Below are 26,768 nucleotides of genomic sequence, written 5' to 3'. Positions count from 1 at the left end.
TATGCAGGCTAGGGTTTACCTCCCCCCCCCCAATATTTTACTCAAGTTGGCACCCTGCTCCCCAGACATAAACAGAGAATAAATTCAGTAAGCCAGCAACTTTATGCACATTCACTTGGGTGCGTTCAGCTTTAGGCGCGGAGTAGAATTTTTAAATTTTTTTAAAAGACTTTGGTGATGCCACCCGCCATTGCACCCAGCATGTCTTTGACGAGACACGATTTTGGCTTTTGGCGCGATCCCTGGGGGTAAGTTGCAGGCTTATTGTAGATCATCATGAGCTTTGCACCCTGCTTCCCACCTCTCTTGGAGCACCTGGGAAACATGTCAATCTGTGCATTTTTTTCCTTTTAAAAAAGAGCAAGCATAAATGAACAATTTATGGGAGAACACAAGTAGGATTAGCTGTCCATACACCCCTGCAGTGGTGTAGCATGGGGGGTGCAGGGGGGGCCGGCCGCACCGGGCGCAACATCTGGGGGTTAGGGTTAGGGGGCGCAAATCCACGGGTTAGGAGGCGCAAATCCACGGGTTAGGGGGCGCAAATTACTTGCCTTGCCCCGGGTGCTGACAACCCACGCTACGCCACTGCTATCACGGACTCACCCCCGCTCACTAAGCCCTGTTGCCTCTTCAGCTTCTGACACCAACTCCTCCCAGTCTTCTCCCCCTTCTTCCTCTGACTTCTCACCACCCATCCCCAGGCTCTGAGCCTGCTTCCCTTGGGGGTTCCCCAGCTGGTTTCTCCCACCATTCTTCTGCGTCCAAGCAGTCCATCACGCTGGCTCATCCATGTCTCACAAGTATACCGTAGTTCATTGGGAGGTATTGTGCAACAAACTTTCTCCCCAAAGCATCAGGCTAGCTGCAGTAAGGAAAGTGACAGGAAAATGCACTGGAGCCTGTGGGATAATGCGTGCTTTGACGCAATGGCATCTAACCTCCCCACAAACAAATCAGAGTGAATGTTCGATAAGTAGCCAACATTTGATCTCCCTCCGAGTGTATCAGGATGAATGCTCAATGACAACTCATCTGGAAGTGCTCCTGTCTTCAACTCTGTCCCCCTCCCTTGCTGCAGAACTCCCAGAGATATGAGGTCTGCTTCTGTTACTGTGATTCCAGGCAGGAATGTTCCCTGTTTTGCCCGTTTGTTTTCATCAGCACCCATCGCTTTGCTAAGGTGGCTGTTTATATAGCTTTCCGCTTCTCCCTGGATAAACTGTTCTTTCCAGTCACTGACCACATACTAGGTGAGCCCTGGCTTAGATCAGAGCAAAGAAGACCTGCCAAGCACGTGTACACAAACACAACACACACTTTGCTGCTGTAACAGTAAGTTTGTGCCAGATGCTGAAGATCCCCTTATTCAGAAATTAAAAATGGTTTTAGATGCAACATCACTTGTAGGTGGTTTCCAAAGCAAAGCAACGATATGCTGTGAGATCAAAACAACCCAAATTATGTGATGCATCATTCTGTCAGCCCTTTAAAAGATGGCACAGTGCTCAAATCAATGTGAGTCAGAAGTAGGGATGGATGAAGCCGTCCATTCCATTCCCCCCCCCCATTTTTCCACATCATATTCCTAGATACAATCGTACCTTGGTTGACAAATGCCTTGCGGTTTGAATGTTTTGGTTCCAAATGCTGCAAACTCGGAAGTGAGTGTTCTGGTTTGTGAATGTTCTTTGGAACCTGAACACCCGACACGGCTTCCGCGGCTTCCGATTGGCTGCAGGAGTTTCCTGTAGCCAATCAGAAGCCGCGCCTTGGTTTCTGAACATTTTGGAAGTTGAACGGACTTCTGGAACAGATTCTGCTCAACTTCTGAGGTACCACTGTGTGTGTGTGTGTGTGTGCTCTTGCATCTTTTGCTAATGATTTTTTTCTTTGTTTTCTTTATGTCACTCTTCTCTCATTCTCTTTTCCATTTATTTCTAGAGTCTCTTCTTTGTTTATCTCCAACTTTACTCTGGGAGCCAGTGTGGTGTAGTGGTTAAGAGCAGTAGTCTCGTAATCTGGTGAACCGGGTTCGCGTCTCCGCTCCTCCACATGCAGCTGCTGGGTGACCTTGGGCTAGTCACATTTCTCAGAAGTCTCTCAGCCCCACTCACCTCACAGAGTGTTTGTTGTGGGGGAAGAACGGAAAGGAGATTTTGAACCGCTTTGAGACTCCTTCAGGTAGTGATAAAGCGGGATATCAAATCCAAACTCTTCTTCTTCTTATGGGAAATGTTTTAATAACAACAGCAACAACTACCAGCTGTTTGTCTTCCTTGGGCTGGCTGTGCTCAGAATGCTCTTTTAGTGTCACATTTGTCCAGCTTTACAGGGGACAGTCTTCTATTTGAAAGGCTGACCACATACTGAACCATCTGAACGGAGAAGAGGCAGCGCCAGATTTAGGGCGGTGTGGGTGGTTCCCCCATACAGGGCACTGAGCTGAGGGGGCACAGAATGGAAGGCAAGAGGGAGGAGGGCATGAAAATAAATATATATATTTGGGGAGGGGTGCCAAATTTTGTCCTTGCTCAAAGCATCATATTACTAAAGTCCACCTGAAGGAGTGTTCCCCACCCCCACCATTCAGCCCAGACACTGAGGTCCACGACCAGGGAGAAGAGTCGGCAGAAGAAGATTGGAAGAAATGTAAGGACTATTTAAAGAAATACTGTAATATTACTGAATTTTGAAGGGAGTTGGATTGAAATTAATGGTTTCTAGCTGTTATGGTAAAAGAATATGGAAGAGATACTTTTTCTTTTTCTTTTGTTTTAATGAGGTTTAAGCTACAATAATTTAAGAAGCTGAAAAGAAAATAAAGGGTTAATTAATTGTGAAGTTAGGAGATCAGGATTTGCTGGATAAATAATTTGATCTAGAAAACAAGAAGGGGAGGTTCGAGGAAGTCAAAGGACGATGGTTTGGAAACTAGGTTTTGAAAATTATGTGTTTTTAATATTGTCTTTTTTCTTTGTGTTTTTTTCCCTTTTTTTTGTTTGTATAAAATGGAAAACCTTAATAAATATTCATTAAAAAAAAAGACACTGAGGTCCAGCTCCAAGGGCCTTCTGGTGGTTCCCTCAGTGCAAGATGTGAGGTTACATGGAACCAGGCAGAGGGCCTTCTCGGTGGTGGCGCCTGCCCTGTGGAACGCCCTCCCATTGGGTGTCAAGGAAATAAACAACTATCTGATTTTTAGAAGACATCTGAAGGCAGCCCTGTTTAGGGAAGTTTTTAATGTTTGGTGTTTCATTGTGTTTTTAATACTCTGTTGGGAGCCACCCAGAGTGGCTGGGGAAACTGGGGTATAAATAATAAAATATTATTATTACTGGAAGAGGAGCCCCAGAAGAGCCCATCAACTCTTATCAGCACATGAATGACAGTCAGGCACAGAGGTGACCTGATCACATTACTTCACTTACTCAGCTGCCCATCCAGATCCACTCTTGTTCAGAGTTAGGATTACAGGAGTTTGGGGACTGGGGTGGTAAGTGCCCTCAACAGGCAGGAATTGAACAGGTGACTTTTCCTCTCGTACACTGATGGGAAAAAGCTGTATCAGTCGGATTTCCATTTGTCACAAAACCACAGAAGGCAGCAGCCTCCTAGTAGGTGAAAGATTGGTAGCCCCAGCGGAGACAGCTTTCTGACTTATCTCATGAAATCTGGGAGAAGCCAGTAATTAGACCAAGCAGAAACCTCACATAGATGTCGGCAGTTATTATTTATTCCAGTTTGAGTGTTCCTTCCTCGCTGCTGCTGCTGCCGTCAAGTGACCTGCTGGCTCCAAAGGCTTAGATGCTAATTTCTCTGCCAGGACCACGCAAAGCACAAATCAGCCCTATTTATAGGCATGGAGACAGGAAAGTGCAACAGAACAACTCAGAGATTCAAAAGCTGTGTAACAGACTGGACAGAATGCGCACAATGTTAGAACGTGTTACTTAAGAGTGTCCACTTACACATAACTAAAAGAAATGAGAATGACAGCAGTTCCGCATACAATTTGCACATGCTAAAGGATGTGATACAAACTGAGAAATAAATACTATAATTTAAATAGGAAAAACAATACATCTCATCGTAGTCAGAAAGGCAGCCACCAGGTAACTTCCTCCTTCAAGACCCCCCCCGATCCCTTCCTATTTTTTTTTATCCTTATTTGAATGTGTTCCCTATTTAAAGGGCAGTTTGGTCCAAGTCTAGGGATGCGGGTGGTGCTGTGGGTTAAACCACAGAGCCTAGGACTTGCCGATCAGAAGGTCGGCAGTTCGAATCCCCGTGACAGGGAGAGCTCCTGTTGCTCAGTCCCTGCTTCTGCCAACCTAGCAGTTCGAAAGCACATCAAAGTGCAAGTAGATAAATAGGTACCGCTCCAGCGGGAAGGTAAATGGTGTTTCCATGTGCTGCTCTGGTTTGCCAGAAGCGGCTTAGTCATGCTGGCCACATGACCCGGAAGCTGTACGCCAGCTCCTTTGGCCAATAAAGCGAGATGAGTGCTGCAACCCCAGAGTCGGTCACGACTGGACCTAATGGTGAGGGGTCCCTTTACCTTGGTCCAAGTCTGGTCTAAAGTACCCTTTAAATAGGGACATTTTCGAATAAAGGATAGTGCTCTGAAAAATGGGATACATAGCTACCATACTAACCTGTTGATAATCTTTCCTGGACTTTGGGGGAATGTACCGCATACTTCCCTGAGTCCAACCAAAAGACTGGCATTTCTTCGCCTTTCTTGGCAGCTTGATGTGCTCCAAATTTCTGTCTGCCTGGGGGCTAATAGAACACTGAAAGAGGGCAATTAATAGTGTTTTTTTTAAAGTGACAATCCTACTGGCTTTTAGATTTGTTCTGCCCCCCCCCCCCGCTTCTTCTCCTACTCCGAAGGGTTGCCAGAGTACAGCCCGGAGACATGCACTATATTTACCTTGACATTCCCAAAGGCAGAGGCCACAGCTGTTGAATGGTTTCTTTAAATGTAAAGGTTCATCATTGTTCCACCCGATGTGTATGTCTTTAAGGGGCCAGAGCAAGGGCCAGAGCAAGATAACGAGACCCAGCTTTACAGCTGTGAAACACAGCAGGTGCTGCTGAGTTGTATTTGATTAAGGTGTGTCAGCATTTGGGTGTAGTATATAAGGAGCAGCACCTAGCTCTCCCATTACCCTGGGGGATGGGTTGGTGGTTGGGTCTGGTTTGGTTGTTAATGTATTTAGTGTAAAAGGAGTTTTTGTTTTTCTTATTAAAACCTAGTTTAAGTTATTTTTGAGTCCTTTATTTTTTAATGCATGGTCTCCCCAGCAAGCTCTCTGCGCTACTAAACTGCAAACAGCCAACGTCTTTGGTTATGGGCCCAGCTGCTGAGTGGATGACTGCATATTTTTGGACTCTGAGAAAGGTTTGAAAACTCCTTCTCCTGTTAGCGTAGTTCTGTGGGTCTGGAAGAGTTCCAGAATGGTTGACCGGGTTCCTGAAGCTGAGAAGGCTCTGGTCTTCCCACAGCTAACAGATGAGAACTATAGTTTATGGTCTTTTCGGGTGGAGGCGCTTTTGACCTCTAGAGAAGTATGGACCTATGTAACTGATGACCCTCCTGACCCTGTAACTAATGCTTGGTCGAAAGGAGATGCAAAAGCCAGGGCGATAATTAATTTGGCAGTCAGCGACCAGCAAGTAGTCTATATAAGGAATAAGAAAACTGCCAAAGAAATGTGGGACAGTCTTGCAGCAGTGCATGTTAGAAAAGAGTCAGCATCTGCATTGACGTTTTTCAAGCAGTTGTACCAGACGAAGTTGCAGCCTGGTGGTGATTTGGCAGCACACTTGAGACATCTGGAGGCAATATGCGGCGAATTAATTCGAAGGGACATGGACATACCTGATATTCAGTATGTTTTTATCATTCTTTGTTCCCTTAATGAGGACTTTGATGGTATAGCTAGCCAGATATCTGCTGTTCCACCAGCACAATTAACTGTGGAAGGGGTAACGGCAAGATTAATGGGCGAGTTGGATAGAAGGGAGGCTTGTGCCATAAGCACTCCTATTTCCAGAAGTAATGAGGAACGCCATATGCAAACCTGTGGTGATACAACTGCATTTAAAGCTGCAAAGCGTTGTTGGTTCTGCAATAAACAAGGACATTTTGCAAAGGACTGCAGATCCAAAAGAAAGCAAAGTACTCCCAAGCCTGTTTCTGTTCGTCAGTCACGGTTGTCAGCCCAGCAGCCGACATCGTATAGTAGAGACAGAAACGAGCCGCGAGTTTTCCATGCTAGGACAACAGATCGTAAAAGACTTAAACGTGCCAAGTGGAAGTCTTTTGTTGTGGACTCAGGAGCATCTCAGCATATTTGCAACGATCGAAGCTTGTTTATTTCTTTCGAAGAGGAAATTGGTAATGTACATTTAGCCAATTCACAAGTCTTGCAGTCGCTTGGCAGGGGTACTGTTAAACTTGACTCTTTAAACATTACAATAGCGAACTGCATTTACTGCCCGTCAGTGGACAATTTATTATCAGTAAGGTGCTTTGCTCGTCAAGGCATAACTGTGCGTTTCTTAAAGTCAATGTGTGAGTTTTTCGATGGGAACAAACGTCTATTATATGCCCGGGAATCTGATGGTTTATATAGACTGTATTTTCGCACCTACTCCCAATCGCCTATAAATTGCAGAGCAGCACAGTCAAGCCAGGGGTTGAGGAATGTAAGGCCACATTCCGGGTGTGTCCATGAGGCACACAGAATTCTGGGACACCTGAATTTTGCTGATGTAATTAAGACAAAGAATATTGTTAATGGCCTCAACTTAAAACCATGTAAATTCTTTATGCAATGTCTATCCTGTTGCAAGAATAAGATTAAGGTTGCACGCAAGGGTAGGTGCTCAGATAGGAAAGTAACTGAGCCATTTGAGCGTGTACATTGTGATTTAGTTGGGCCACTCCCACCATCATTAGGAGGTTCTAAGTACTGGCTTACTCTGATAGACCAGTATAGTAGATATTGTTTGACTTATGCAATAGCTGAGAAGTCCCAAGCATTTGAGAAGTACAAAGTTTTTTGCAACTGGGTAAAAACGCACTTTAGCAAACCAATTAAGAACCTGTTTTCTGACCGGGGCGGGGAATTTGTTTCTGAGGATTTTGAGAAATTCCTGGAAGCGCAGGGGACTACTCATGAGTTATCTTGCCCCCGAAGTCCCTGGCAAAATGGGCTTGTTGAAGTTGTGCAGCGAGACCTGCAGGCAGGGGTTAAAACTTATCTGCACGATGCTAATCTGCCCAAAGACTTTTGGGCTGAAGCGCTTAATGCGTTTTGTTATGTTAAAAATCGCAGTTATCATTCTGGTTTAGATGTCACCCCCTATGAGAAGCTGTTTAAAAAACGCCCTAATCTGAAATACCTACGCATTTGGGGTTCGGATGTAATTATGCATTATCCCGCTAAGCAGAAATTGGGTGAACGTAGTGTCCAGGGAAAATTAATGGGCTACCAGCAGGGGGCGTACAGAATTTACATACCAGCAACTGGCAAATTTCATATTACCAGAAGCATGATACAAACTGTAAATTGGAATGGAGTTGCTGTCTTCCAAGATACTGATGGTATAGATAATACTGAGGAAGAAGAGGAAGAAGCAGCAGCAGCAGGAAATGGTGCTTCTGAATTAATGGAAAACGACAAAAAGTCTGTTGAATCTGATTTGTTTGAGGATTTAAAGTCACAGGCACCCAAGGGGAGGTTAGATTCTCTTGAGTTTTCTGATCGTGAGCTTAACCTACAGGCATCTCTTCAATCTGACAATGATTTACAATCTGAAACTAGTGGTTCACTTAGTCCCATTAAGTCTGAGGAGTCTGACTCTCCTTCCGGACTGAGACGTTCAGATAGAAAGAGGCAGAAGCCACAACGTTTTGCAGATGAACATTTTAATACTGTGTATGCCAATAAGGCAGTTTTTGAGCCAAAAAGCTACAATGCTGTTCAGAAATTACCTTAAACACACCAAACATTATAGGTTGCAGTTTACAACATGTATTGACAAAGGTTTTGAAATTTTCTGCGATGCATCTCATGCAGTGGAACAAAATAATTGCAGGGGTGTGTCTGGTATGGTGTTTTGTTATAACGGTTGTCCATTTGAATGGAAGTCCCAGACACAAACCATTATTTGTCTCTCCACAACAGAGAGTGAATTATGTGCATGCGTTCAGGCCACTCGTGATGTAGAATGGTATCTGCAAGTATTTGCAGACCTACAGATGCAAGTAACACTACCAGTAAAAGTTTACCTTGATTCCCAGAGCGGACTTGCTATCCTGTGTTCAGAGACCAATACGCAGCGCACTAGAGTCTTAAGGTTACGCTTACAGTTTGTAAAGAAACTAATTGCTGACGAAATGATTGTATTTGAATATGTTCCAGGTGACAATCAAATTGCGGACATTTTTACTAAAGCACTTCCAAAGGTTACACATGAAAGACATGTACAAAGTATGCTTTATGTTTTTGTTCCACAATGATGAACCGCAGGGGAAATGTTGAATGGTTTCTTTAAATGTAAAGGTTCATCATTGTTCCACCCGATGTGTATGTCTTTAAGGGGCCAGAGCAAGGGCCAGAGCAAGATAACGAGACCCAGCTTTACAGCTGTGAAACACAGCAGGTGCTGCTGAGTTGTATTTGATTAAGGTGTGTCAGCATTTGGGTGTAGTATATAAGGAGCAGCACCTAGCTCTCCCATTACCCTGGGGGATGGGTTGGTGGTTGGGTCTGGTTTGGTTGTTAATGTATTTAGTGTAAAAGGAGTTTTTGTTTTTCTTATTAAAACCTAGTTTAAGTTATTTTTGAGTCCTTTATTTTTTAATGCATGGTCTCCCCAGCAAGCTCTCTGCGCTACTAAACTGCAAACAGCCAACAACAGCATCTCCCACACATCAACCCTGTATCCTTCCTGTTGTGTGGCATCTCTGCATTTCTGCTCATTACAGCAAGTGTGTGCATGTAGGGGAGCGGCAGGCTAACAGTTAAAGAGAAATTCCAGCTGGCAAGGATTCATAAAGCTGGAGAAGGACTTGTCGGCTTGGTGAAGAAAGTCTACAGCAGGAACCTGTGGCCTCCCAGATGTTGCTTAACTACAATTCTCTTTTATAAATATTTTTATTAAATTTTACCGAACCAATCTCAGTTTAAACACATAATTCACCATCACATTTAGGATCCTCAGAATCCCACTGCCCTTCCCTGGTTTCCATTGTCAATCCCCTTTTCCTTCAGCTTATCCTATTTTCTCTATCTTGTTAAAAATATTATTAACCATTTTCCCATTGTATTTTGTACCTTAAAAGTTTTATTCTAATCCTGCCAAAGTTTTTAGTTCTTTACAGTGTTCTCTTAAATACATTATAATGTCTTCCCATTCTTTCTTGAATTTCTTCTCTTCCTGGTCTCTCCAGAGCGACCCAGACCCAGCAAAAAGTATTAACGGTAACTCACTCCCACACTGCCCTCGACAATACCAGAAAAGCAGCCCTCGTGGAAACCTGTCCCAAGCAGTCTCAGCCGATTTCAACCCAATCAAGCCTTGGAAACCTTCCGGGCAGCTGAAACCTGGCAGGAAGATCCCCACCAGGGGGAGCCTCGCTCTCTTCCCAGCTGGCTGCGCTGGGACTCTCCAGGTTCCGTGGAGAGCGAGCAGGTGAGGAAGATGGAGAGGAGAGGGCTGTCGAAGGCTACTAGCCATAAAGACTATGCTCTGCCTGCAAAGTTGGAGGCAGCAATGCTTCTGGAAATCACTCGATGGGAGAGTGCTCCTGCTGTGGCGTAGGAAGGGGCGTACGGTGGGTGCGGGAGTTATTTTTTGTCACCCTCCTCAGTGATGACACCCGGGGCTGCCCACACCTCTCTTCCTATGCCACTGCTCCAGAGCGTAGTACTTGACCCAAGTTACAAGAAAGAATGTTCTGACTAAACACCAGGAAGAACTTTCTGACTGAAAGAGCTGCTTGACAGGTGGAACAGAATAAGAGAACAAGAAGAACACACGTTTAGAGAAGATTGGAAAATGTTTATTGAATACATGGGAAATAACTGTGTACAGCTGAAAACGCTGGCAGCATTAAGATAAATCCAACAGTGTAAATAAGTTATGATGGATGTAATAATGGAACTCTGAATGGTATAGTTTCTGTAAAATATGCAGGGATTGTAAAATGAACCATGGAATGAGAAGAAGGGAAGTCACGGATATTTTAAGGATGTAAAAATGAGTACTTTAAATTGTAAAACAGAAAACACTCTCTGTCTCTGTCTCTCTGGCTCTCTCTCTCTCCTTTTAGCCGCTCTGATAGGGTAGCGAAATGCTTAAAAGGGAATAATGTCTAGCAAATTATTTTATTTATGGAAAGTAGATAAAAGCTTCCAAATATAAAATAACTGTTCATATTATACATTTCTGACACTAACAATTCATAGACACTAAAAACACACAGACACACGTAAGCTTGATGGTGGGGTTTTAGATGCTCGGAGGCGTGTTTGCTGGCCAGGGATAGCTCAGTTTGGTAGAGAATGAGGCTCTTAATCTCAGGGTTGTAGCTTCGAGCCCCACATTTGGGCAAAATATCCCTGCATTGTAAGGGATTGGGCTAGATGACCTTTGTAGTCCCTTCCAACCCTGCAATTCTATGGTTCTATGTTTCTGTCGGCTAGGAAGAATTCACTGATTTGCCATTCGTTTAAAGCCCCAACTGGGAATGTAAGTAGCCCAACCAAGTAAGGAAGGTTGTCTTTAGCTATGGTTCTTAAGGTCAAACAAGGCATAATGTTAAGCATGTCAATGCGTTTGGCAGGGCTGAGGAATGTGTGGCCCTCCAATGTTCATCATTCATGACCACTGACTACTAGCTTGGGCTGATGGAACTTGATGTCCCACAAAACTCAAGAAGCTAGGAATGGGGAGAAATTAAATTCAGTTCGCATTTAAAGGTGAACCTGCCTTATTCACACTTTCCGAAACAACACGTGAGCCAAAACTAAGCCGTCTCTTGAGATTTGCACATCTGCAAACTTTGCTGTGTTGTTCTCCAAGCAATTAGAGTGTTCAAAAAATGTATGTGCTTGGGTAAAGTGTACCTAGAAATGCATACGTTAGTGAAATTAACTTCCAAAAATGCATTGTATTTGGGGAAATTCCTTGGCAAAAAATGTGCATTATAGGCAAAAATCATGCATTTGTTCAGAGAAATTAGCCCTGAAATGAAGATTAATTTTCACAAGGGTTTTTTTTTTAAAAGAAAAATTGCAAACTAATACGGATCTAAAACAAAACAAAAGGAGAGAAACGAAATTGACAGAGTCATCCATCCCTACCAGAGGGTCACAGGTTCCCCATTCCTTATTTAACATGTCTGGAGGTTTGTTTTGTTTGTTTTAAATACAAGATTAGGACTGTGACACAGTGTGGAGTGATAACACATAACTCCTCAGGTTGTGGCCCTGATAAGAATTGTCAAAGCTATTTCTCTTCATCACTGGATGAGGAATAGAAGGTTTGGAGGAGAATATTTTTTCTCTTGTGAGGGGAAATGGGTTACTAGCCTCACTTACTGTGGTCCTTATCCTGATCACACACTTCTAGGGGTAGAGTCAGTTCCACACCCCACAATGTTCTTTTTGAGGAGGCCGGGCTCTACCTGATATATTCTAATGTTATACAGCTTGCAAAGCCAGCAAGGGCAGGAGACTCAAGAGACAGAACAAGTTATTAAGCAGAGGGTTTGGGCCTCTTATTGGCTTAGTCTTTCTTGAAGGTGGTGCTATGGAGGCTTGTATGAGCCCTGGTGTACACAACCTGTGAACTGGGGCGGCACAGCCCTTCGCTCATTCTCCTGCTGCCAGCCCAATTCTTGTAAGGGGAGAAGGCAGATTTGCGGGATCCTGCATACTCAGCGTCAAAGGCTGGGCTCTGATGTTGGTAGGGGGCTGGGTGAGGAGGAAGGGGCTCATCAAGATTGAGGAAGGAGAGGGGATGGTGACCTCGGCTAGACCGCCGAATTCCTAAGAGCTGATACGCGAGCCCCCTCTTCTCCTCCTCAGCATCTGTGCTCACAGGCTGGGTACCTTCCTGGCCTTGACTTGACTCAGAATTAGCCACGGGCACGCTTGCAGTCTCCTCTTGTTTCACCGAGATCTTTGGAAGCTAAACCAGGGATGGGAGAGAGTGGATATGGAAAGAGAGAAAGAGAGAGAGGTGTGAATTTTGGATGGGTAAACCCAGACCCTATAATTTTTCAGGAAATTCCTCCCAACTCAACCTTTAGAGATTGGTTTCTGCAAGATGGGTTCAAGCACTTACGACAGAACTTTGCACAAACATTCTTACTATTGGCAAAACCTATTGGTGTTTCACAACTTTTCTGACTAGTTGCAGGACCTTAGCCAGACCTAGCAGAGTACAGGCAGAATTCATGGAAGCAATTGGCAGCTTGGCTGCAGACAGGATAGACAAAACAGGAACCAGAAACTTGTAGTTAGGTGTTTATTATATACAGTGGACTATTTACAGGAACAGAACACAGATATTTTGCTACCTCTCTCATATACTACTCACAACTCCTACAGTGACACACAGAACTCTAAACCTCTGAACACTGAACTCCCAGTTAGTAGGCCATTAATTATCACTCCCTAGAGATCGCTTGACCAATCAGGGAGGTGTCTCCATGTCTCTGTTATCACCAGGCAGACTTACTCCTTCAGATTGCCTTCTGGCTGTCTGCCAAACCTTAATTGACTCTGTGTGAGTAGCTGCAAGTACACAGTTTCCCAACACTTACGATACTGGGGCACACTACTGATGCCAACAACAGGTGTGGCCTCTGAGCAGGAGTGAGGAAGTGTGGCCCTCCAGATTTTGGTGGACTACAGCTCCCATCATCCTTGACCACTGGCCATGCTGGCTGAGGCTGATGGGAACTGGAGTCCAACAAGATCTGTAGGGCTACAGGTTCTACACCACTGCTTTAGAGATCTCTGCAAAGGCTGCAGCCCACACAGATATAGGCCATACCCTACAGTCTTCAACTTTTGGCATTGTGCTGTATGTGCATGATCATTGCACCTGCATGAGTAGTGCCTTTCTACCAAGTATGTCCCTGGCCCAAGGGGGGGTCAGCAGCGTGGGAAAGACCCATTCAATGAGCTACATCCAGGTGGTTGTGGAATTTACATCCACATAGGGTAGAATCACAGGAAAGCTACTCCCATGTGGCCTGGGCACACAGGGAAAAGACCTAAGGCAACCAGCAAGTCTGTGTCTGTGTGTGTTTGTGTTTGTGTTTGTGAGAGAGAGATGGATAGAGAATGGTGACCATGTCAATTTCAGTTTCTCATTCTTTCAATTCAATTCTCCACGTTACCACATCAGTCTGCATTTTTTTAAACAAACAGAAGTCCTCGTGAAAATTCACCAGCATTTTCGCACCAATGTCTCCCCAAAGACAAATTTTTGTACGCAATTTTGCCTAGTATACACATTTTGGCAAAGCAATTTCCCCTGATACGTTTTTGTATGTCTAATATATGCCATTGCTGTATGCTATAGATGCATTTATCAGCATTTTTGTACCTGTTACCTGGCTGGAGAGCTGCATTGAGCCATTCGGAGGGTTGCAAACTTCAAATGATGGTTGTGTTTTGGTTCACACATTGCTTTGGAAAAATGCCAGTTAGAGGTAGGTCCATCTTGAAATGTGAAATGAATCGGATTCCCCCTCCCCATTCTAAATGACAAGCTAGTTTGTGCATAGGCAAATGGTTCACAAAGATTCAAGCTGCAACACCCCCCCACTCCAATTATGCAGATGTGAACTCCAAATATGCCCACCAGTCCACCTCTTATCCCACAGAAGGGAGATGTGACTTACAGGTACATAGGAGGAGAATGTTCCCAGCAGGTTGCTTGTGAGATTATGAAAGGTCTCTTTCAACAGGTCCACTTTGTCCCCTGCCTCAGACATGGCCCTCTGTGGAGAGACCTGCAGAAGCTGCCCAGCTGCATTCCAGACAGTAACAGGGGCATCCTTCACCCTTGAGGCAATGGAGAAGCACGACGTCTGCAGGTTCTGAGACACACTGCCCACCAGGCTTTGTGCCTCGACTTGCTTTGCTGTCTAGAAGCAGAAAATAAAGCCAAGGATCTTGGTTGAGCAAGCATGACTTTCCCGTATGAGTACCCATGACCACATCTGCACCATTCATTTGAAGTGGTTTCATATCACTTTAAATACTACTACTACTACAGTGGTACCTCAGGTTACAGATGCTTCAGGTTACAGACTCTTCAGGTTACAGACTCTGCTAACCTAGAAATATTACCTCAGGTTAAGAACTGTGCTTCAGGATGAGAGCAGAAATCACGCGGCAGCAGCAGCAGGAGGCCCCGTTAGCTAAAGTGGTACCTCAGGTTAAGAACAGTTTCAGGTTAAGAACGGACCTCCAGAATGAATTAAGTTCTTGTCAGGGAACTGACATCGGAGCTAGAGGCGGAGGCAAGGCTCCCAAGCGATGCTAGAGAAGGGCCCAGCAGGGAGAGAGGCAGCTCATCAGCCGGGGAAGGAAATCAGCGTAACACCAGGGATGAAGGGGGGCAGATGGGGGAATCGGCAAGGTGGCTCCAGGACTCCTCGCCGGAGACCAGCGGGGAGAGCACGGGTCCTCCACTACCCACACCCACCCTGCGCAGAAGACTTCCGCGCAGGGAAAGTAGGCGTAGACTTGGCGTCAAATAACTTCTTTGCTGGCAGAAGTTCAAGAAACGCCCACTGACGGATTCTGCTAGCGACTGAACAGCCACGAAGTGAAGGGCTGTCCAGACAGAAAGGGTTTAACCAGGCAACCTAGCCTAGAGTGGCAGTAACTTACGCACGAGCAACCCCTAAAACCATTACAGTTCTTAACCCGAGGTACCACTGTACTACTACTACTAATATTAATAATATATTTATACCCCACCCATCTGGCTGGGCCTCCCCAACCACTCTGGGCAGCTCCCAACAGAATATTAAAAACACGATAAAACATCAAACATTAAAAACTTCCCTAAACAGGGATGCCTTCAGATGTCTTCTAAAAGTCAGATAGCTGTCTATTTCCTTGACATCTGGTGGGAGGGCATTCCACAGGGCAGGCACCACTACCGAAAAGGCCCTCTGCCTGGTTCCCTGTAATCTCACTTCTCGCAGTGAGGGAACTGCCAGACGGCCCTTGGAGCTGGATCTCAGTGTCCGGGCTGAATGATGGGGATGGAGATGCTCCTTCAGGCATACTGAGCTGTGGCCGTTTAGGGCTTTAAAAGTCAGCACCACCATTTTGAATTGTGCTCGGAAACATACTGGGAGCCAATGTAGGTCTTTCAGGACCAGTGTTATGTGGTCTCGGCGACCACTCCCAGTCATCAGACTAGCTGCTGCATTCTGGATTAGTTGTAGTTTCCGGGTCACCAGTTCCCCATAGAATCCTGGGAACTGTAGTTTGTTAAGGGTGCTAAGCATCATTAGGTCTAGGTTGTGGAGCAATAGGACCAGAAGCTGGGTGAGCCATGTGGGAATCTGAGAACATCTTGGATCTGATTGATCCCAAACTCTATTGTACCCTGACATAACCCCAAGAATGATGAAAAACTAGTGTCAACGGGACCCAGATACAGTGGTACCTCGGGTTAAGTACTTAATTCGTTCCAGAGGTCCATTCTCAACCTGAAACTGTTCTTAACCTGAAGCACCACTTTAGCTAATGGGGCCTCCTGCTGCTGTTGTGCCGCCGGAGCACGATTTCTGTTCTCATCCTGAAGCAAAGTTCTTAACCCGAGGTACTTTTTCTGGGTTAGCGGAGTCTGTAACCTGAAGCGTATGTAACCTGAAGCGTATGTAACCCGAGGTACCACTGTAGTATCAATGAGGTTTTAAACTGAACCAGGTCAGGGTGTGCAACAAAGAAAATTATCCCCATCGCCAATATTTGCCCTGGCTGGTGTGATCTCACAGGCTTTAGGGGAAGTGATGGCTTCTCTCCCACAGAATCTCACTAGGGATGGACAATTCTGACAATTTCAATTTCTCTCAGTTTCACATTTTCCCAATATTACCACGTTTCTGCAGTAATTTGAAAATGCTCCAGCATTTTAGTGCAAATTTCTCTTAACATAAAAAAGGTAAAGGGACCCAGGTACAGTGGTACCTCAGGTTAAGTACTTAATTCGTTCCGGAGGTCCATTCTTAACCTGAAACTGTTCTTAACCTGAAGCACCACTTTAGCTAATGGGGCCTCCTGCTGCTGTTGCTGGAGCATTTTCAAATTACTGCAGAAACGTGGTAATATTGGGAAAATGTGAAACTGAGAGAAATTGAAATTGTCAGAATTAGGTCCAGTGTTGGCCGACTCTGGGGTCGCAGCGCTTTATCTCGCTTTATTGGCCGTGGGAGCCGGCATACAGCTTCCGGGTCATGTGGCCAGCATGACTAAGCCACTTCTAGTGAACCAGAGCAGCACACGGAAATGCTGTTTACCTTCCTGCCAGAGCGGTACCTATTTATCTACTTGCACTTTGAGGTGTTTTCGAACTGCTAGGTTGGCAGGAGCAGGGACCGAGCAACGGGAGCGCACCCTGTCGTGGGGATTCGAACCGCACATTTCTTAATTCTGTTTTGAGTAATATGCACATTTTTTCAAGCATGCATTCTTGTATGCTGTTTCCACTAACCTATGAATTCTTACACACGTTTCCCTGAAATATGTGCATTTTTGTACATATTGGTTGGTTGGCAAACTGAACTGAAGAATTCGGAGCAGCACAAATGTAAAAGCATAACTGCGTGTCAGCTCACATACTGGGTTTGCAGAAGGGTAAATTAGGTAGTTTTTCATTAAAATGCAAACAAAAATAAAATCACATTTCTCCCACATCCCAACCCTTCTGCTCCCAATACACAGTAGCACATTCCATTTTCTCTGGGTAAACATGTCAAATCAGAGCTCCATCAATTTAGGACAATGGAAAAATTGTAAATTTAAAGTTTTCCTGAAAGTCCCCACCACTGAACAGAGGTCATAATAGTAATAACATCAGAATTTCCAGGGTCTTTGATATAATCAAAGACCCCGTGCTTGGCTTTTTAATGCCCTGTCCCCTTGGGAAAGAGCTCTCGCCATTTCCTTCCCCCGGCTGTTTGGATAGAGGATGAATTTCCTGTGGAATTTTGGCCTCTGGTTTGACTCCCCCAGTTGCACCCAATGGAGGGAAAAAGCAAAATGCCTGGTTGCCTCAAATCCAAAACAGTTGGATTCAACAGGTTAACACCATTTATTTACATGCCAAAGCTAATCTCCTAAAAAGCTAACTCTGCTTCTCCAGTGCGGAACAGAACTCTGGTGGATATCATATATCTCCACATTTTAAGTTTTCTCTGTGAACATGGGAGTTTGAAAGATTTGGAAAGCTGCTCCCCTTCTGCATAAAACTAAAAACTACTCTTCTTTGTTCCTGAGGTTTTCTTTTAAGCAAGATGAAAGTCTTGGTGGGGAGTAATTATTCTACATAAGGGTGGAAGGATCTGTTCATTTCAGTTCTCTAAGTTTCTTATTTTCCCAACATTAAATTCAATCCACCACATATCTGCAGCATTTTGTGCTTAAAAATAATCCCCATGAAAACCATCAGCATTTCAGTGCAAATTTATCTTAAACACATTTTTCTATGCAGTTTCCTATAGGCCTACCTGGACATGGCAAGGATTGAACCTGGGACCCTCTGCGTGCAAATGATGGTTTCTGTCATTGATTTACGTTCTACACACACCACACACATGGTCCAAGAATAATGATTTCAAAAGTTGTACCTTTCTCACAGTGTCATCTTTCTTGGTTTCCTCCTCTTTCTTTGGCATCTTCTGAACCTTCTTGCTTAGGCAGCCGGTTTCTGCGCTCTGAACACCAGTGATGATCTTCAGGACCTTCTTTGAGCTCTGCCGGGCCAAGACAACCTGCACAGAAGAAAATGGTGAAGAGTGCATGCGTTTCCAGGCCCAAAGAAGACATGCGGAATAAAATTAATTGGACATGGGTGAGAAATGATTTATTTGTCACTTTGGGCACATCAAAGTGTAAATTTCAAAGGGTCTGTCAGACGCTGATGGTGGTTGCTCGTGAGTAACCAGGCAGGACTCCTGTCTTTTACAGGTTTTATTGTGAGTCCCATGGACTGCAAGAAGATCAAAGCTATCCATTCTGAAGGAAATCAGCCCTGAGTGCTCACTGGAAGGACAGATCATGAAGCTGAAGCTCCAGTACTTTGGCCACCTCATGAGAAGAGAGGACTCCCTGGAAAAGACCCTGATGTTGGGAAAGATGGAGGGCACAAGGAGAAGGGGATGACAGAGGACGAGATGGTTGGATAGTGTTCTAGAAGCTACCAGCATGAGTTTGACCAAACTGTGGGAGGCAGTGGAAGACAGAAGTGCCTGGCGGGCTCTGGTCCATGGGATCACGAAGAGTCGGACACGACTAAATGACTAAACAACAACAATTGTGCAAACTATTTACAGTGCAAATATACAAAATTCATGTCTGTCTTAGTCACTTGCAGAATCCGGGAGTGGCCACTTCCGGATTCTCCCCCAACATAAGAACTTCGGCACTCCAAGCCTCCTCCTCCCCTTCTTGCATTTCACCCCTCTGCGCAAGCTGGGAGGCGGAAGTGGTGTGCAAAGCCTGGCGAGGTGAGGCGCTGGGGCTCTCAGCAGCATCCTCGAGCCCTTTCCTTGCTTGGCTGACCCCTTCCCTCTCTTCTCCACTGGAGGTGTGGCTTTCCCCACCACTGTAAGAGGAACTGCTCCTCAGGAGTTTCGGAGACTCTCTGTATCCCAACAGCCCCCTTGCCTCGCTCCTCTGTTCCGATGGCAGTCCCCTGACAGGGTCAGTGATTTCTATGTATTGGTGTAAGTTTAGAAATCATAGAACCATAGAATTGTAGAGTTCAAAGGGACCACAAGGATCATCTAATCCAGCCCTCTGCAATGAAGGAAAGTTGCCCAACATGGGACTCAAATTCATGAACCTGAGTCTCATGCCCTACCAACTGAGCTATCCCTGGCTGGCAAACACACCTCATTCAAGCATCTAGGACCCCATCATCAAGCTCAGGTGTCTCTCTGTGTTTTAACCATCTATAAATTGTTAGAGTCAGAAATGTATAAATTGAATATGAAGAGTTATTTTTACATTTGAAAGCTTTCATGTACTCATAATGAACACTTTCCATGAATAAAATAATTTGCTACACGTTATTCACTTTTAAGCATTTCACTACCCCACCAGGGCAGCTAAAAGGAGTTCTTCCCCACTCCACAGTATGACTCATTCTACAGGAAAAGGACACCAGGTACAAAGGTTGGTGGTTAAGTACTGTATCTTATGTAGGAATACAATACACCTCACCTTAATGGGGAAAACTTGTGCCCAGGTGGCCAATGCTTTTGTGAACTTCAGGGACTTCCGGTCGGCGCCAGCGTCTAATGGCTGCCTCCTGCTGAGCTCCGCTCCGGGAGGCTGCTTCGCGAGTTCGGGTCTGACCGCTACAGCGAAGCGGGGACCCCTAAAATCTCAGGCGCAGAAGCCTGAGAGCAAGGAGGCTCGGTGGGTACCTCAAGCGCCCCCCCTCACTGCAAAGGAGTCTTTTTAAAGGCTCCGGAGCGGCATCGGGGAGCGCGGTACTGAGAGCCGCTACCCAGCCCGCGAAGTGAAGCCGTGCTGCCATTTGACGGAGAGCGTCGATTCCTTCCTGACATTCGGAACGTAATTGGACTATCCGTGAGTAAGAAGGAACAAAAACTTCAAAAGAAAAACATTTAGAAATTGGCTGAAAACGGAGAAGGCAAAAAATAAGGAAGTCTGCCTTCCTCGGACTGCATGTAATCAAAGCAACGAAATAGGAGGCTGCAATTTGACAGGAAGCAGCTTTAAAAATTGACGGACTCAGACATTGGACTTAATCCCCCCCTTTAGCAGGCCAGGGCAGGGGGGGAAGATTTTTGATTTGTCTTTCCTGCATGGAGGAAGCATAGAAGGGGAAATTTCTGCCGTTTTGAACCCTTGGGGAGGGCTGCCTGGAAAGTGAGCCACCGGGACTGAGAGCTGTCACTAGAGGCTTGCTACAAAGTTGGTGTTTTGCCCTTTTATAACAAGTAAAGACTTTACTGGCTTCAAGTCTGATACTCTGGAAAGTTACAATTTGCCATTACTTGGATACAATTAACAATTGGTTATTACTTTTGTTACCTTTGAAGGGAACTCTTGTTGTTTTGCAATAGGAACTTTGGACTGCTCCCTCTAGAGGCTGCAGGGAAATTGCTATTATCTTTATTGCAAGGAATAGGCTTGTGGAATTTTCCAACTGAAAGTAATTCCCGTGGGAACGACCTTGGGATGAGTGGCCCAACAGAAGAGAGAATAACAACAAGAGCTAAGAGTAAAGTTGAACTTAAAAGAAGGGGGTCAATTACAAATCCAGCTGCAGCTGCTACAACTCTTTCTATGGATACAGTGACAGTGACAAGGGCATTAGTCAAAATAAATGAATCTTTGGAAGTGCTCACAAAGCAGAGCACTGAAAACTCCAAACAGCTGTCTGAGCTGTCAACAAAATTGGATTTAAATACAGAGACAATAAATAAATTAGTTAAAGAAAATGAAATAACTAGAAAGATTGCGGAGGAGGCCAAAGTTTCTGCAGAAGAGGCAAAAAATTCTGCAGAAAATGCACAGGAAAAATTGGTACCAGTCAGTAAAAAGCTGGAAGAACATGATGCGGCCCTGTCTTTAATGGAATTACAGAGGAAAAGTAGAAATTTGAGATTGAGATCGATTCCAGAAAATGAAAAGGACAATTTGATAGACTTTCTTACAAAAGAATTTCTGGAATTTTGGCAGGACGATTTGAAAGAAGAGGAATTTAAGATAATAACTGCTTTCAGACTGGGCAGGAGACAAAACAGAAAGAGCCCAAGAGATTGCTTGATAACTCTGAGATCTCAGGAAGAGAGAGATAAGATATTAAATTTACATTTTCAAAGACCCCTTGAGATTGAAGATTTTCGTGTGCAGATTTTTAAAGATATTCCTAAATATATCCTGGAAGTGAGGACCTACTACAAGGATTTGGTCACCCTATTAAGAAAGAACAACATACCATTCAGATGGGAGTTCCCACAAGGCCTGTCCTTCAACTATAAGGGAAAGAAAATCAAGATAAAAACAGTGCAAGATAAAGAACAATTTTTGGCAAGGAACGAGGAGGACCTTTTGAAGGAAACGGTGGAACCTACGGACCTAGCAGAAGTACCAGACATTTCAAACCTATCCTTTGGGATCAAAACACCAACAGAAGAAGACTTGTTGGGAGCAGCTGGGGGAGTAACTAAATAAATAACAAGATGTCTCTGCAAATTCTAAGCTGGAATTGTAATGGACTGAACCTCCCTAGAAAAAGACGTGAGGTTTTTCATATTTTGAAAAAAGAACAATTGGACTTGATTTGTTTACAAGAAACTCATGTGACCAGAGTTCACTGAAAACTACTTATTAACAAAAGATTAGGACAAGAATTTGTTTCATCGGACAAAGTGAAGAAAAGAGGTGTGGTGATTTATGCAAAGGAAAAGTTGGCTCCTAAATTTGTATTTAAAGATGAACAAGGAAGATATTTGGCAATTGAAATTCAAGTTCAAGGAGAAAAACTATTGATTATAGGAGTTTATGCACCGAATGAAGGGAAGGCAGAATTTTTTAAGAAATTGCATGAGACATTAATGGACTATTTGGATTATAATGTAGTTTTAATGGGAGACATGAATGGAGTGGTCTCTACAAATATGGACAAAGCACAAAGACAGGTGGTCTCCAAAGATGGGAGACTACCTAAGACCTTTTTTGAAATGACTGATAATATGAACCTGATTGACATTTGGAGAACAAGGAATCCTCTTGAGAGAGAGGGAACTTTCTTTTCTGAGGCAAAAATGACCTGGACTCGAATTGACCAAATTTGGGTAACTAGTGGAATGGCATCTAAGATAAAGAAAGTGGAAATCTGCCCAAAGACTTGCTCCGACCATAACGCCGTAAAGATGGAAATGAACACAACAACAGCTGGATCCTTTAGATGGAGGATGAATGACTCCCTATTTAGAGATGAAGAGGTGTATAAAAAGGCCCAGAAGGTATTGAAGGACTACTTTGAGATAAATCTGAGAACACAAGTGGAAAAAAGAGTAATTTGGGACGCAAGTAAAGCCGTCATGCGAGGATTTTTAATACAACAGAATTCTATAAAAAGGAAGAGACATAATGAGAAGAAGGATAAGATCTTGGAAAAGATAAAAGAAGGGGGAAAAAAATTGAGATCCAAACCAAAGGCACATGAAATTTTGAGAGAAATTAAGTTTTACCAGAGACAATATATGGATTTGATGAACCAAGAGATAGAATGGAAAATAAAACAAATGAGACAAAGGTCATTTGAATCGGCTGATAAATGTGGGAAACTTCTGGCATGGCAACTGAAGAAGAGACAAAAACAAAATACGGTTACAAATCTAGAAGTGGAAGGAAAGAGCATTTATAAACCAAATGAGATTAGAAACTGTTTTCAGAGTTATTTCAGGAGACTTTATGCACAAGGGCCGGTGAATGAAAAAGAAATAGAATAATTTCTTAAAAAATACGGATTACAAAAAATTTCTGAACAAAGTAAAGTGACTTTAAACCAGAAGATTACTGATCAAGAAATTGAGGGAGCCATTCAAAGTATGCAATTGGGAAAATCCCCAGGACCTGATGGGCTAACCTCCAGATACTACAAAGCTTTGAAAGAATGGCTTATTCTTTCCTGAAGGAGGTTTGTAATGAAATTTTAGAGGGGAAAAAGGCACCTGAATCGTGGAAAGAGGCTTATATCACACTTATACCAAAGTCAGAGACTGAGAAGAACCAGGTTAAGAACTACCGCCCTATATCATTACTCAATGTGGATTACAAAATTTTTGCAGACATTTTAGCAAAAAGATTGAAAAGAGTTTTGGTGGGGGAGATTCATAAAGACCAAGCGGGCTTTCTTCCAGGAAGACATTTGTCAGATAATGTGAGAAATATAATAGACATAATGGAGTTACTTGAAGTTAATATTAATACTAAGGCAGTACTAATATTTGTGGATGCGGAGAAAGCCTTTGACAATATTTCTTGGAGTTTTATGAAAAAGAATCTCCAAGGGATGGGGGTAGGCCAAGGTTTTGAGAATGGTATAAGTGCGATTTATTCTGAACAAAAAGCAAAACTGATTGTAAATAATGTGGTTACAGAAGAATTTGCTATTGAAAAAGGGACACGACAGGGATGCCCAATATCCCCACTGCTTTTTATATCTGTCCTGGAGGTTTTATTAAACATGATTAGAGGGGACCAGCTGGTTAAAGGGATTCAGGTCGGAGCTAAACAGTACAAACTGAGAGCATTTGCAGATGATCTAGTTTTAACTTTACAAGAGCCAGACACTAGTACGAGAAGAGTTTTAGAGTTAATACAAGTATTTGGTCAAGTAGCAGGCTTTAAGCTGAATAAACAGAAAACGAAAGTATTGGACAAAAATTTAACAAGTGCAGAAAGAGAGAAATTCCAGAGTGATACTGGTTTATCGATAGCAAAGAAGGTGAAATACCTGGGGATAAATTTGACATCTAAGAATGTGAATCTATTTAAAGATAACTATGAGAAATGCTGGGCAGAAGTGAAAAAAGATTTAGAAATATGGTCAAGTTTGAGACTTTCCTTGTTAGGCCGAATTGCTGTTATTAAGATGAATGTTTTGCCGAGAATGTTATTTTTGTTTCAAACATTGCAGATTGTGGACAAAATGGATTGTTTCAAGAGGTGGCAAAAAGATATATCTAGATTTGTCTGGCAGGGCAAAAAGCCCAGAATAAAATTCAAGATACTAACTGACGCAAAAGAAAGAGGGGGGTTTGCCCTGCCGGACTTAAAATTGTACTATGAATCAGCGGCTTTTTGCTGGCTGAAAAACTGGCTGCTTCTTGAAAATACAGATATTTTGGATTTGGAAGGGTTCAATAATAGATTTGGCTGGCATGCATATATATGGTATGACAAGGTTAAGATCCACCAAGGTTTCAAAAACCATATTGTTAGAAAAGCCCTATATAATGTATGGATTAGGTATAAAGATTTGTTGGAAAACAAAACACCCAGGTGGTTGTCACCGATGGAAGCTAAGGAAGTGAAAAAATTAAATATGGAATCCAAATGGCCGAAATATTGGGAAATTATAGAGTATGAGGAGGGAAAAGTTAAATTGCAGAGTTATGAGAAATTGAAGTCTAAAGTAAGAGACTGGCTTCATTATTACCAGATAAATGAAGTTTTTAAACAGGACAGGAAAATTGGCTTTCAGGTGGAGAGGTCGAAATTAGAAACAGAGCTTTTGGAACCCAGTACTAAGAATTTGTCAAGAATGTATAACTTGCTGTTGAAATGGAACACACAGGATGAGATGGTTAAATCAGCTATGATTAAATGGGCACAGGACATTGGACATGACATTATGTTTGCTGACTGGGAACAGTTATGGACCACCGGTATAAAGTTTACGGCATGTAATGCCTTAAGAGAGAATATTATGAAAATGATTTATAGGTGGTACATGACCCCAGTCAAGCTTGCAAAAATTTATCATTTGCCCAATAACAAATGTTGGAAATGTAATGAAACTGAAGGTACTTTTTATCACCTTTGGTGGACATGCCCAAAGATTAAGGCTTTCTGGGAAAGGATTTATAATGAAATGAAAAAGGTGCTTAAATGCACTTTTGTGAAGAAACCAGAGGCCTTTCTCTTGGGCATGGTAGGCCAATTGGTGTCAAAGAAAGATAGGACGTTTTTTATGTATGCGACAACAGCAGCAAGAGTACTTTTAGCAAAGTACTGGAAGACACAAGAACTACCCACACTGGAAGAATGGCAGACGAAGGTGATTGACTACATGGGACTGGCTGAGATGACCGGCAGAATCCGTGACCAAGGGAAAGAGACGGTGGAAGAAGATTGGAAGAAATTTAAAGTTTACCTTAAGAACTGTTGTAAAATTAATGAGTGTTAAAATGTTTTGAGTAATGCAAAATAGAATTGCAGCGATAAACAATTGGACATGAGAAAAAGGATTTAAAGGAAGTGCCATAAGTAATTAAAATTAGGGGTTGCTGGAAAAATTTAAAACAGGGATGCAGAAAAAGGAGGTATGGGGAAGTCGTTGAAAGAAGGCTTAAGGAAAAGAAGGTTAAGAAATTATACGTGTTTATATGTTTGTTTGTTTTTGTATTGTTTTGTATTGTCTCTTAATATGTGTTGGAAAATTAATAAAAATTTATTAAAAAAAAAAATGCTTTTGTGAACTTCAAGATCCCTCCTGCTCTCCCTTCTTATGAGTTCTTTATCTTTTAACCCAGCTTGGCTTGGGCAGCCCTTCAAACAGAAGACTCCTAAAAACATGCAGACCTTCAAACAGAGGATTCTCCTCTGTAAAGTAGGTCGTGTGACAGCTCTACTTTATCTTCTCACCAACCTTGTAAAGTAGATTGGGCTAAGAGATAGAAAATGACCTATGTCCAGTGGGTTTTTTTTTCTGGGGGTACGCATACCCCTAAACATGTTGTGAATCTAACGGGAGAAGAAACTAAAAATGTTAAAAATTTTAGTTTCTTCTCTAGCACGGTGAATTGTCCGTTCCATTGCTACCCCATGTTGGATTGTAAAACTTGGCCAGATAATCCTCCTTTAACCTTTGGCGAAACAGAAACAATGAACTGGTGCGACAGATTTGGACTTCTTGATAGATAAATCCTAAGGGGTTTTCGAGAGCACTTTTCAGAAAAGAAGATTCCATCATCTCTTATGCCTCTTTTAAACATAATCAAGAACACCCCAATTTCAACAAGTGATGTGGCTTCTCTCAGATGAATTTAATACTGACTCCAACAAGAGCTTCATTGCATTTAAACCCTGTAGCCAACTTAATGTTTATAAAACTGGTAGGCCCTCCTTTGAGCCTTCAAGTGTATGTAAATTCATGGTTTTTGAAAGGACGACATCTGGCGACGGACACCAACAGCAAACAAAGGAATTGGGAAGATGTTAGTGCACACACCCTCATGCCAATGTGGAAGTTACTGTGAGCTGTCAGCTGTGCAATATGAGGTAACACATGTTCTTCGTACTTTTGTCCATTTGCTGTATTTATTTTCCCTGATCTGAACTATAAAATGGTGGTTTTCTTGAGTCAAAATTAGAGTACCCCTAAATGTGGGTGGTGCTGTAGGTTAAACCACAAAGCCTAGGACTTGCCGATCAGAAGGTCAGTGGTTTGAATCCCCATGACGGGGTGAGCTCCCGTTGCTCGGTCCCTGCTCCTGCCAACCTAGTGTTCGAAAGCACATCAAAGTGCAAGCAGATAGATAGGTACCGCTCCAGCGGGAAGGTAAATGGCTTTTCCGTGCGCTGCTCTGGTTCGCCAGAAGTGGCTTAGTCATGCTGGTCACATGACCCGGAAGCTGTACGCTGGCTCCCTTGGCCAATAAAGCGAGATGAGTGCCACAACCCCAGAGTCGGTCACAACTGGACCTAATGGTCAGGGGT

The 26,768-nt window shown here is 43.4% G+C and overlaps 1 protein-coding gene across 2 annotated transcripts in view; it reads right to left on the bottom strand.

Moving 5' to 3' along the window:
- Window positions 1-10,059: 10,059 nt before the first annotated feature.
- The window catches only part of PLIN1 (perilipin 1), a 28,650-nt gene continuing 11,941 nt past the window's right edge, over window positions 10,060-26,768 (bottom strand). For both annotated transcript variants that reach the window (XM_053364032.1, XM_053364033.1), the window contains exons 7-9: window positions 17,909-18,052; window positions 13,940-14,185; window positions 10,060-12,213 (exon numbers count right to left, since the gene is read on the bottom strand). In XM_053364032.1, the coding sequence (XP_053220007.1) occupies window positions 11,809-12,213; window positions 13,940-14,185; window positions 17,909-18,052 (795 nt within the window). In that variant the 3' untranslated portion in view covers window positions 10,060-11,808. The remainder of the gene's footprint in view (window positions 12,214-13,939; window positions 14,186-17,908; window positions 18,053-26,768) is intronic.

This window comes from Podarcis raffonei, chromosome 14 (genome assembly GCF_027172205.1).
Source record: "Podarcis raffonei isolate rPodRaf1 chromosome 14, rPodRaf1.pri, whole genome shotgun sequence".
Taxonomy (NCBI): domain Eukaryota; kingdom Metazoa; phylum Chordata; class Lepidosauria; order Squamata; family Lacertidae; genus Podarcis; species Podarcis raffonei.
Note: the sequence above shows the minus strand (reverse complement) of the source record. Positions and strands in the feature narration are given on the sequence as shown.